The following is a 13,055-nucleotide window of genomic DNA, read 5'->3' as shown; positions in this document are numbered from 1 at the left end:
TATACAGTGAGTTTATTGAACAGCAAGAGAATGATTTATGACTGTCTGTCGTCCGTATTTATACCTATTCTAGCTACTACAGATAATCTCATTTACTGATTAAACTGACGATAAAATTGTTTTGGGGAACTTCAGTGACGCTATCTAGATAGAATTATATAATTTAGTTTGACCGAGACATTGATGATAAAGGTGTTAATGAGTGAAGTTTAGTAAGAATAATTGTTTACCAGTTGGTAGTATGCAATGAATGTATACGTGGTATTTGATTAGGGTAGATGATACAGATAAAGATAACTTCTTATATTTGTTTGCCTAACTCTATATTACCAGCACCATGAGATACTTATATGCGGGTTCTGTCTGCGTTACGCGTTATCGGGTTGGTCCTTGGCAGACTTAAGGTAATGGAGCGTGGTCGTTAGTTGTAATATTCCCTTATTTCATAATTCTTAATATGTGGCATTTAACGTAATAAAATATTTATCAAACTTTGTCTATTTTCCCCATGTTAAAAGTTGTCTCCTGAACGTTCTTCATGTGTTCAGGCCAGACTTTTGTTGACGGTGTTTTTACCGAAAGAAATAGGTCTGTAGGTCTATAAAGTGAAATAAAAAATATTTCAATTACAAAGATTCATTTTGATTTCCTCAAAATGGTAAGAGTGGTTGAAGATAATTGTTTAACAGGTTTTAGTTATAGTATAAGTATAATTATATTAATTAAAAACTTGTTTAGTGATAGCGACAGTACATGGAGGGTTTTTTAATCATTAAACACATTCTTTTTCAAGTTTTCGTTTTCAAATTTCACGTTTGTGGAGTCGACGGCTCATAAACCAATATTTAGAAAAAAGTCTGACTTCATTAACTACATGCACACAGATCTACAGCTGAAAGGTTTGTAATCATTATTAGCTAACAACAAAATTATATTTGTATATTCCTCTTTTTCAGGCAACAGAGTTGAATGTGAAAGCACTAGATATTGCCCAGAAGATTGGGAATAAGGTACGTATTCATAAACCCTAACTGTAAATTGTGTCCAGTTTATCACTGTAAGGTTTATAGTTCTCTATCTATAAGCTGTATACAAGGTTATAAATGTCGGGCAAAAGAAACTATTCCCCTGAACATTGGATTTGACCAACAAATTAAAAACGTGTCAGAACGTTCCTAGGCTGAAACAGTCGCCGAAACACGACAAAGTTAAGGTTCCAAACGCAATTACGAAACATCATGTAAGCCGAATATTTTCTTTGTATGTTTCAGTTTTAGCCACCATCAAACATTGGTGTATACTTTCTTTTGCCCGACATTTCAGTTGTATGTCAATTCAGGTTCAAGAGTCGTGAATTGCATCCTCTATCCTGAACATAGAGTAACATTTCCTCAACTTATGTTTATAACGTTTCAGAATTTCTATGTTTTATCGTAGTTGGAGATGTTACGATGCCACGCGAGACTGAGGACGTTGTACGCTGCCACTGGAGATGAAACCCTGGCCCATCGTCATTTCTCTGTTCTCCGGCAGTTGTTGGACGAGATGGAGCTCCTGTGTGGCGTCTGTGATGAAGTTGTCGGAGAGCGCCCAGAGAAGTTAGACGCCCTTCGCTGTGGGCACTTCATACACGGCCGGTGAGGAAATGCCGACATAAAGATATGAATTGTCAGTGCAAGAGAATAACCAGCCTAGATTGTCTGCCGAAACAGATTCCTCTTGCCGTAGAAATTATATGAATGGTATGTTTGTTTGTTTGCTGTTTAACGCCGCACTCCGCAATATTCCAGCTATATGACGGCGGTCTGTAAATAATCGAGTCTGGACCAGACAATTCAGGGATTGACGTCATGAGCATCGATCCACTCAATTAGGATACGATGACATGCATCAACCAAGTCAGCGCGCCTGACCACCCGATCCTTACGACAAGCGTAGTCGGCTTTAACGGCAAGCATGGGTTGCTGAAGACCTATTCTACCCCGGAATCTTCACGGGTCCTTGTGAAATGTAGACACCAAGGGTTGGAGCTGCAGGAATATTGCTCGACATATGGAAAGTTGACTGTTGGAAAGTTTAAGTCATTCCTCTTGAGGCGAGTGTCTTTGCATAGTTTACTGGTATTTATACATTATTTATTAAACACGATTATTTACACTCCGCCTTGATTTCACTGGACTTTCGGTGACCGCAGCGAAAAAATAGTCACTTTAAAATATCTAACAGCTTTTGAGATATCATCATTATGACGCATAATCGGACCACTGAAAATCATTGATGACACCAGGTGTTCGCGAAAAGGGTAGGCATGTCCCACCCTATCGGTAGCACCCGCCATTCATACAATTTGCAAAAAAATAAGTATCTATTGCTTGACGCAGCACAACAGTACTCCAGCCATGTAACGTCAGTCTGTAAATAAATCAGACAATCAAGTGATCGATGAACCAGAAAATCCAGTGATTTGTTGAAATTATGAAATTAATAAAAACGGTATGTAAAATGAAGCTTATTTTCAAAATGCCGAGGTCATTTTGTTGTTTTTTAATCAATAAGCAAAAGAGCGCTAGCAATCATGGCTGCAGCGCCTCAGCTAGGAAAGAGATAACTGACTCTTCTGTTGGTGTCCCGACAATCGGATTTCACAGAAACCCAACGAAAACCGGATTTGTAAACCCGTCAAAACCAACCTCTACTGAGCTAGTGAATAGAAAGTCGACAACACGTCACATTTAAGTTTATGCTTAGAAGCGATTGTTTAGCTTTTCATGGTCTGTAGGTAGCATGTGAGATGTCGTATACTTTAATTCTCATTGGACAGGAACAGTGATATCTTTAAATACGGTAATTCGGGAACTCTGGTTTAATATATACAATGGCCGTGAGATGTGTGTGGAATATTTTGAACATAATAGACTGTCTATTGTATTGTTGAATCTACATTTAAGTTATCTTTTGACACTTGGAAAAAATCATTGATTTTAATAACTCATGGTCCTGGGTATGTCGAGTGACGTCGCCTTGTTTATGTTTCAGATGCTCTGATTATCTCGCCCGGTCAACTCTCGGAAGAGCCGGAAAAACCCGACCATGCCCGGCATGTCGTCGGAAATCTTCGGAGAACCCCGCCTTGTACACGTGACACTCATGTGTTGCCTATGAACTGCTGAAAATGACGTCAGGAAAACATGGCGTCCAGAGACAGGTCCTGACTGGAAGAAATAAACTCGACTGAAAATGCCTTAGAAAAAGTGAACATGCTTGCTTCTGGTATGTCTTAGTGCAGCTTCTCGCGAGATCCGTGCAAGACGTGACGTCATCTCGCGTGACCTGTGACGTAATAAAACGGTAAAATTGGTCGCATGTCTGACTGCAAGTGTAAAGGACATATATTGACGTACGTACGGTGTTGTATGACAAATTATGTCATATGACTGAAATCAGACGCCAAATGAGACGTTTCCCGGAGACGAAAAGGCCAAATAACGGCGCCATGAGGGAGATTCGACCAAGTGTAAAATAAAAATATAAAACAAGTCACCCTGGAGTAAAGGAATCGGACCAGTTATCACCAGAAGTGTTAAAGATGGCAACAGATTAATCTGTTATAACGGTATACAGTTAAGACGTTATAGCAAAGACCCCGCTAACCCGGAAACCTCGTTTTACGGACGATTATTGTCAGATTCGTCTACCTGTATACACATGACATAACTCCTTAGTCCGGACATATCTTAATCATTAGGCTTACATGCAGAAAGCTATAGTCCGGATTGACGGGGTTTCATTGTGTAGGGAGCTATAAAAAGCCACAGTATGTGCGATATCCTTGAAGTACTTTGAACAGTTGGCGGGTCAGTAGACTAAGTACTATGCCAAACGAAATGTTACATTACGGGACAACGAAAGAGGACAATGGTTATATTATGAGTCTCCGGACATCGACACCTGAAAGATTATGGGTCTTCTAACATGGACACTTGCGAATATGATGGGTCTCCACTCATGGACACGTGAAAATTATGGGTCTCCGACCATGGACACTTGAGAGTTGTATGGGTCTTCGAACATAACACTTGAGAATATTATGGGTCTTGGACACGTGATACTTTATGGGTCTCCGCACATGGATACCTCAAACGATTGTGAATCTCCGCATATGGACATCTGAAAGATTGCGGATCTCCGAGCTTGGACACCTCAAAAGATTATGGGTCTCCGGGCAAGGACACCTGAAAGAATTATGGGCATCCGAACATGGTCACTTACGTATATTATGGGTCTCCGCATATGGAGACCTGAAAAGAGTATGGGTCTCCGAACATATAATATGGGTCTCATGAGCACACTCCCATCACAGCCAAACACACCAGGCAGCCATAACGTGTTACGACTATTGAAAGTGTATGTTTATATTAAATTCGTACTTTGTATTTATAGTCTTAATTCATTTGATTATTTATTTTGACATATTTCTTTCAAATTGTTCAAATATTTAATTTGAGTACTTTAGAAAGATGTCATGCACTTATCGAAACGATACTGGCGTTAAATCGTTACCGTCACACATGTACATGCAATTCGTGTAGGGGATGTAACATTGTCATCCATGCAGTGGCTTTATCATCCCTATAGTCTTATGTCAGCTTCATCTCGAACAGCCGACTCGACAGATTTTAAATGTTTCAGAAATTAACTGAATTATCGAATAAATTTGATCTGTATTTCGACACAAAAGGAGACCAAATTGTCGATAGAGTCACAGGGCCAATATACCGATACAACGGAGATCAAGTTAAGACATTTCACTCCATTTGCAAAATACTATTGATAGTGGAACCAATCTAACGTTCTCTGCAATTGCAGCTTCAGATCAAGTTTTATGGCACTAAGATTTGGCACACACACTTTCACCGATTTTACCAACATGAATGAGACTATTGAACCGTCTGAGAACAGACTTTCTACAGACAAAACACTTTTCACAGAATGAGAATCAACTACCCTTCCGTTCGGCAGCTGGATCACGTGATCAGCACGTGCCTCATTTACATATTATTTGATATATTTCAGTATATAGTAAATACAAACACAAAGTATTATATTTTTAACTACGAAATTAAATCGAAGAGTATATGTTTACTTTGGTATGACTTTGTTGTTGCGTCTGTGTTTAGTTTATGTGAAGACAGTTGAAGCGTATATCTGTGTCACGGCAGACCGTTTCTCCGCCGTGTAGTTTATGATTTATATATGGCCTTATTTATTTGAATATTAGTATATGTAGAGTAATCTGTTTGTGAAATCATTGTTGTCTTGTATGTATAAAGTACACATATGCTTTGAGTAAACATGACTGATGTCCAACGCTTTTGTCTCCGTGTTTTAATTCCCTTTTTTCTGTTTTATCAAGTGAACAATTGATTTGCCTTTGCATGTGTTTGTGACGGGTGCCACCTGGTATTGTCACTATTTGATCGTGACTCATAAAAATGTGTTCATGATATGCTGTTGTCGCAATCCGAAAATGAACTATGTTTTTTGTTGAGAATTCTTATGATAATGTTTTTGTCGCTTTTATTGACAGTTACTGTTATAACGAACCCAAAGCGTTCACTTATTTTAGTTCGATACAACCGTAGTTCGTTTTAAGCATATGTACAGCATATACACAGCTAATGGTCGTGACCAAAAAATAAATTCGGTATATCCGTCAGTTCGTTATGAGCGTGTTCGTTATAAACGTAGTTTACTGTACTTGTAGTTAGTTCAATTCCCCGAATGGCCAATGTGTTGAGTTTAAGTAAGCACTGTACCATAATACCGGGAATAGTATGTCTGTGTCCCGATTGCCAGTCCTTACAACTGGGATTACAATGGGGATTGGCTGGACACTATGGCTATTGAATATTATATTATTGTGTATTATATGAGCGCTTCGACCACTTGGACACACTTGCGTGTACACTTCTTGTGAAGCTATGGGTATAATATGAGCGCTTCGACCACTTGGACTGTATTCCAGTCATATCACGGCGTGTCAGCTTAATGTGGGAGGAAAGCCCGAAGTGATGCAGATCCAGACGTGTACCACACTCATCGAACCCACAATCATAGGTTTCTGGCGTGCCCAAGGGACGCAACTCTGCACAGCGAATCGCGGCGCCTCAGACGACTGGGCCACCCGTGCCTCCCTTGATAAATAGATAATATAGCGGCGCGCGTGCGTGCGTGTGTGCTTGTACTCGACCGGACCGATGCTGATTTATAGTGCTAGCCCACTGAGATGCCATGCCTCAGTTTAACATGAATACCCCATTCAGACACAGTATTCCAACTCCGAGCCCACCAGCCCTTGTTTTAGCCCCTTAATGCCGAAAAAGGTAACAAGTACCATCTTTTAACGTCTTTTGGTATGACGCGGCCGGGGATCGAACCCCAGACGTTCCGCGCTCCGGACGGACGCTCTACCACTAGACCACGGAGGCGGATGTAATAAACAGTGGAGAGAACGTGTGGATATACCATTGTGTTCCGCCATGATTAAACTACAAAAACAACATTTTTAACGAACACGCTTATAACGAACTGGCGTTTATAACGAACATTTTTTAGTCCCGGCCATTTGGTGTATATATGCTTTATACATGCTTATTACGAACGACGGTTGTAACGAAATAGAAATTAGTGGTTATTTTGAATTCGTTATAACCGTAGTTTTCTATTGATCATTGCGGATTACGGAGTAATATGAAAAAATAGGATGTTCTTTAGCTTCTATAGTTGGTGATAAGAGAGAGGCAGAATGTGATGTTGTTTGTTTTGTTTGTTTATTTGTTGTTTAACGCCACATTCAGCAATATTCCAGCTATATGACGTGGGGGTGGGGGGTGTTCTGAGGCCTGCATCACTTCGGGCTTTCCTCCCACATTAAGCTGACACGCCGTGATATAACTGGAATACTGTTAAAAGCGGCGTTAAACCCAACTCACCCACACTCACTCCATCATATACATACCAGTGATTGATAATGTGAACAACAAGCTTTGTCTTGATGGTTCCCCAAAGTCATAGCTTCGTCACAGCTTCAAATTTCTATTTCTTTGGGAACTTGCGACCTGGAACTGATCACACCTACAGCTAATATGACTGTAAGGTCGGTCCTTTATTTGGCTCATATACAGGATACCAGGGACATGTACACTACCGGGCTAAAGAAAGTAATACCCATGTAGCTAAAACGTAACCAAACAAGAAATGGTTATCCCATGGTGATGTATTGATGTACGGGTATCATAGTTGTGTTTTGGACCATAAGTGTGCAGTTTCAGCGACTGTTTTCATCCAAGAAACGTTTGTAATTGTCCATTCCAATTTTCAAGTGTATACTTTCTTTTGTATGGCCCGGTATCACCACGTGGATGTCGTAAATTTGCATGTGATGGTGCATGTAGTAATATTGAACTGGATGAAGCTGGGTCGTTGGGGTATAGAGTACTACAGATATGTACCTTTACCTCATTCTGAATATTAAGAAAGTATATCCTTTTTTTGAGGCACGAATTCCACAATTGACGAACCCGTTTTGTTTTACGTCTGCAAAAGAATCTGTTTCGGGCGTTGACGTAAAGGCTTGTCCTGGGTGCATGTGCCAAGTTAGGGTGTAGTCAGAAAGGTACACAGCTATAGCTGTAGTTCCCTGTACAACTCCACACGGGGGCACGGGTGGCCCAGTCGTCCTAGGCGCCGCGATTCGTTGTGCAGAGTTGCGTCAGAAACCTATGATTGTGGTTCCGAATCCCGGTTCGCCCCGATTATGTTTCTAGGTTTGTCAGCACCTTACCCGTGCTCGTGAGTTTCACCGAAGTGGTAAACGTCTGAGACCTGCATCGCTTCGAGCTTTCCTCCCACATTAAGCTGACACACCGTGATATGACTGGAATACTGTTAAAAGCTGCGTTACACACACCTCACTCACTCACTACAAGTCCACACACAGCCTGCGACCGTGTTGTATGCCACCCTGGGGGCTCCTGCAGCAACATTACGCCGATACCACCAACAGTCTTCTTCACGTATTGAACCCATTTTAGGAATCGAATCGGTGAATACTTCATCACGAGCAAACTTTAACAACAATGCCACTTCTACATCCCTTGGTATTATAATTAGAAAACTTTAACCCCAGGGCATAATCTGCCGAAACAGATATATTGGGCATATCAAGAAAACTAGACTAAGTAAAGAAGATAATTTATGGATGTCAACTTCTTTATTATGAGGAAACACAACGATTCGGAGTATATGCGTACTCCTTCATAAGCGAAGGGGCGGTCGTGTAGCCTAGTGGTTAAAGCGTTCGCTCGTCACGCCGAAGACCCGGGTTCGATTCCCGACATGGGTACAATGTGTGAAGCCCATTTCTGGTGCCGTGATATTGTTGGAATATTGCTAAAAGCGGCGTAAAACAGTACTCACTCACTCATCAGGTGAATGCATGCTATGAGGAAGAGAGCATATATATGTGACTGAGTGAGTGAGTATGGTTTTACACCGCTTTTAGCAATATTCCAGCAATGTCACGGCGGGGGACACCAGAAATGGGCTTCACACATTGTATCCATGTTGGCATGACGAGCGACCGCATTAACCACCCGACCGCCCCGCATATATATGTACATGTAAGGACAACAAAAAAAGTAATAAGATAACAAAAGGTGGAAACTAACAAGGGAGGTCGACAGATGACTGGCGCTGATAGGTGATTAGCAAAATACAATGGAAGCCAACACTTTACAGTAGTTAGCGCTGATGGTTATGGACAACTGGAAGCCAGCCTATTATATTCCGAGACGTTGTGTTTCCTCATAATAAAGAAGTTGACATCCATAAATTCTCTTCCTTATGTGCATCACTTCTAAATGCCATTCAAAGACAAGAGTGAGTGAGTGAGTATGGTTTTACGCCGCTTTTAGCAATATTCCAGCAATATCACGGCGGGGGACACCAGAATGGGCTTCACACATTGTACCCATGTCGGGAATCGAACCCGGGTCTTCGGCGTGACGAGCGAATGCTTTAACCACTAGGCTACCCGACCGCCCCTTTCAAAGACAAGAAAACTAGTGATGAAAATTATATGAATGGATCACCGAAAGTTAGTGATTACACCAGGTGTTTGCTAAGAGGGTAAATAAGATGACGAGGGGTCGGGTGTTTGGGGGTGGGTGGGAGTGCGCGTTCTTATCTTTAAAACGTTCAGATCTACATAGACACATGCTTGTTGGTTTGGTAGCTAATAACATAATAATGTTAATAATACACATATGCTGATATTAAATAAAGCTGACATAATGACACGATCTTAATATTGTTTATTTTGAAATATAATCCTCAATTTACATGTAATCATAATTAGCAATGAGATCAACGAGACAGATATATCCTTTAAAAAACGTGATAAATAGTGTCATACCTGGTAAATAAATAAACAAGGCTAACACACTTGGTCGTTTGATTTGACTCTCTTGTTCTGGATATTTGCTGAGTACACATATCCCCAAACTCTCTCTGTAGACATTGAACAGATTCGTATTTCCGTGGCGCGTTCTTCATAGTCGATGTTAAGAAGCATATAACATGAAAACATTATAATTATATTGATATATTCGATAGCTACGCGATAAATCGCAAAGAACAATGAAGGAACGAAGCGTGGCTTAGTTCTATCATGACGTCATTTATGAAGATTCGAACATGCGCTCGCAATTGATGACGTTGTATTTTTGACGACGTTATTTTTGAGAGGGGAGTGTCTCCTGAGTTGTTCCCCATAGAGGCAGCTGGGCAATGTAAACGCTAACGATCGCTTCTAAACCATGGAGAGATTTGACATTCGGTACAGGAGAAAAGGTACAGGTAATCGACGTGAGGATTGTGAGAATGTGCTAGAAATACACACCTGTGCATAAAATGGACTCGTCCGAAGTTCCCGCGGTCGGATTCTATTGAGGGAGTCATCATTATTTAAAGCTTGTACATTTTATCAACATCCTTAAAGAGGCTGAACATAGTGTTGACATCTCCTTTTAGAAATAAACGACTCGTGGTCGTTGTCCATCGTACAATAAAACATTTGATTGTACGACAAACAACTCCCACTCGTCGTTTTTTCTTAAATAAATGCTTATTGTTACCCATAGGGTTAGAAATAACCGAGTTAATAACACTAGTGTAAATATCACTTCACACGCACTAGTGTATTGTTTACGTCATGTGGACGGCATTGTTGATGTCATTCGAATCTTATTGTTACGTAAGGTCTGAATGACATTACACTCGACAACTGTGGTTTCAAAGACGGCGGCGTGATCAGTGCATCTTTCTAAAGTGGTTCAAAATGATTAAGAAATAATGGACAATAAGAAAATCATTACGCTCTCATACTGATATAACGGATTCTCACTCGGGAAGTTCAAGAATTCTGACACTCGTTTCGTAAAATCTGTATGACACACATACTCGTAGAATAATCTCTATTTATTAAGTAACAATTCTTCTAAGTGTCATTCTTTCGAGGGATGAAAACGTTTATGCAAGCAAGAACAATTAAAGTATTTTCAACAATCGTTACGGCTCTACTCAAGTAATCATATGTACGGATTTTGTTGGCTCAATGATTTTACAATAATTTTAAATTCCGACGTGTAGCTTCTTTCATAAACTCTGTAAAACTCCACTTCAAATACACTCCACATTGCGCACTGCCACACCACTCCACCCAGTGTTCGATTGTTTATCTTGAAGATATCTGCCCTCTGCCAAAGACGAGTAGGTAGCACTAAGTCTCGCAACAATTCAATCTTGATTATCCAGGCTATTATATCGCCATTCTATTCTGATAAATACCCCAGATCATTGACCACCATAGCCTCGTTCTGAGAAATACACGACGCTGAAATTAGTGAGTGAGTTGTGTTTAACGCTGCTTTTAACAGTATTACAGTTATATCGTGGCGTTTCAGCTTAATGTGGGAGGAAAACTCGAAGCGATGCAGGCCTAACACGTTTACCACTTCGGTGAAACCTACGAGCACGGGTATGGTGCTGACAAACCTAGAAACATAGTCGGGGCGAACCGGGATTCAAACCCGCAATCATAGGTTTCTGACGCAATGTAACAGTCTGTGTCTTTTGGAACCTATAATTATCACAGTCACGTTCGGAGAATGGTCTTTGCCTTGAGCACAGGTTTCCGTATTACAAACAACTCCCGTAGTCATGAGTTATGTGGCACCGTTGGGTTTCCGTAGTGGGTAGTCATGCATGAAACTCTCCACTCTAACCTGTACCCTGCTGCGGGCGTTTTCATTCTCCCTCATCTTATCGTCTCTAGCCAACTGCCTTGCCGCCGTCATAGACATCGGCGACGTCTGATTTCTCGTCAGATGGTTCCTCCAATCAACTGCTGACATCGTTGGACGCCTTTGGTTAAGGATCTCCGACAGTCGAGCGTTTCGTCCAGGTGATGGTGAGGCGGATGACCGGCGTGGGGGGTAGAGATTCGGGGACGGGGATCGCGACGAAGCCGGGGAGAGGGATACTGTGGAGGAAGGCATGTCGTTAAAGGCGCTGTGTCTACGAATAGCTTGGGGGAGGGCCCGGCGAGGATCCCTTCTTTTCGCGGCTTGTGCTCGAAGAATCTTTTTGGTAATGTCAGATGTATCCCGTTCCCATTCATACTTGGGAGTAGCACGGCCACAACTAAAAATCTCAGTCCTTTCGGAACCAGAATCCGAATGTCTGTCCGATTCGTCCCCGCTAGAAAGCTGAAACGTCATTGTCGGACGTCGACGTGAAGGGGTGCTTTGAGGTCGGGGCGGAAGTGACGTCATGGAATCAGATACAACAGAGGACACACTTTCCCTTCGGCTGCTACTCCTATCCATTGCCGACTGAGGCCGTTTGAACCTTCTAGCACGTCTACTCACAATTCTTTCACCGTACATGAAGCAAGGCTCATTGTCCTCTTCATCAGATTCATCCTCAGACTCGGATTTCAGTTTCTCCTTCTCTGGGGACATTCCTTCCGGACTCTTCCCACTGGAGGACTGGATGTAGTCCAAAGACACGGACACCATCCTGATGTCCTGATTGGTCAGCCTTGTCTGGTGGACCTTCTGTTTCTCAAGGAGATGGAGCTTCCCATGAAGACGGCTCTGCTCAATGCCGTTGATACGGTAGGCACGCTGGACACGAGAGCTGCTGTAACTGGGGTTTTCCCTGGCTGGCATAGTGGATTTATCCAAAAAAAAATCAAAGCGATATTTCAAATCTGCTGATTTCCAATGACGTTTGTACCTTCAGAATAGCAGGTGGATGAAATAAAGGAACAAGCAGCGGCTCCGTCAGGGTAACCCTTGATATCCATTTTCAACGTGCGTTCAGATGACTCACTATAGTGTGGTTCTGATGGTGGTTCTGTTCACATAGAGACGTTTTGCTTGTTGGTTGTGTACCATATGTGAATACTGAAACACGAATGCATCTGTGTCAACTGCGTGCTGGGGATTGAAGCAGCTGACCCATGCAAAACGAAATCCAGACGTCTGTTCCAACTCTGTACAGCGCCAAATCTTACAGCACAGGTCACACCTGTCAAGAAAAGAGGCTTACACTGTATGGACATTAGTGGCAAAATACAAATGAATTAACGGGTCAATACGATCATGTCAGCCTTAGCAGCACGGGGGTGTTGTGTTATTATGGATTATGCATTATGCCAGATTCATAAGCAATGAGCAGTCTGTTCTCTGGATGGCCACACGGGGTTAAGTCCGCCTAAGCATATTAAACGCACGAGGTTGTGATTATTTTGTTATTAAGCATATGAAAACTGGCTTGTCCGACGTAACAACAGTTTGTTGGCTGGACACTTGAACGTGTTTGGCATGACTTCAAGCAGAGTTGTATGTCGACGGGTTTTAAGGCGTTGCGGCGTAGAGCGTGTGTACATCCGCTGAATATTCAGTTCTCCTGTTTTGTCCGTTTTCATA

At 41.8% G+C, this 13,055-nt stretch overlaps 2 protein-coding genes across 3 annotated transcripts in view; one reads left to right on the top strand and one right to left on the bottom strand.

The window, feature by feature from the left end:
• The window catches only part of LOC139475769 (43 kDa receptor-associated protein of the synapse-like), a 38,733-nt gene extending 34,161 nt beyond the window's left edge, over positions 1-4,572 (top strand). For both annotated transcript variants that reach the window (XM_071258976.1, XM_071258975.1), the window contains 3 exons: positions 957-1,010; positions 1,438-1,637; positions 3,037-4,572. In XM_071258976.1, the coding sequence (XP_071115077.1) occupies positions 957-1,010; positions 1,438-1,637; positions 3,037-3,142 (360 nt within the window). In that variant the 3' untranslated portion in view covers positions 3,143-4,572. The remainder of the gene's footprint in view (positions 1-956; positions 1,011-1,437; positions 1,638-3,036) is intronic.
• A 5,787-nt stretch (positions 4,573-10,359) lies between these two features.
• On the bottom strand, positions 10,360-12,648 carry LOC139475771 (serine/arginine repetitive matrix protein 1-like). The gene has a single exon (XM_071258979.1). The coding sequence runs from the start codon at positions 12,291-12,293 to the stop codon at positions 11,286-11,288; it is 1,008 nt and encodes a 335-aa protein (XP_071115080.1). The 5' UTR covers positions 12,294-12,648; the 3' UTR covers positions 10,360-11,285.
• Between the last annotated feature and the right edge of the window lie 407 nt (positions 12,649-13,055).

The sequence above is a fragment of the Haliotis cracherodii genome, unplaced genomic scaffold (assembly GCF_022045235.1).
Source record: "Haliotis cracherodii isolate W230 unplaced genomic scaffold, xgHalCrac1.p SCAF_3, whole genome shotgun sequence".
Lineage (NCBI taxonomy): Eukaryota > Metazoa > Mollusca > Gastropoda > Lepetellida > Haliotidae > Haliotis > Haliotis cracherodii.
This window is presented reverse-complemented; position numbering and strand designations above follow the sequence as displayed.

What these genes read in the sequence shown, in the direction of transcription:
- LOC139475771 (XM_071258979.1), bottom strand. Translation starts at nt 12,293, where the DNA reads ATGCCAGCCAGGGAAAACCCCAGTTACAGCAGCTCTCGTGTCCAGCGT.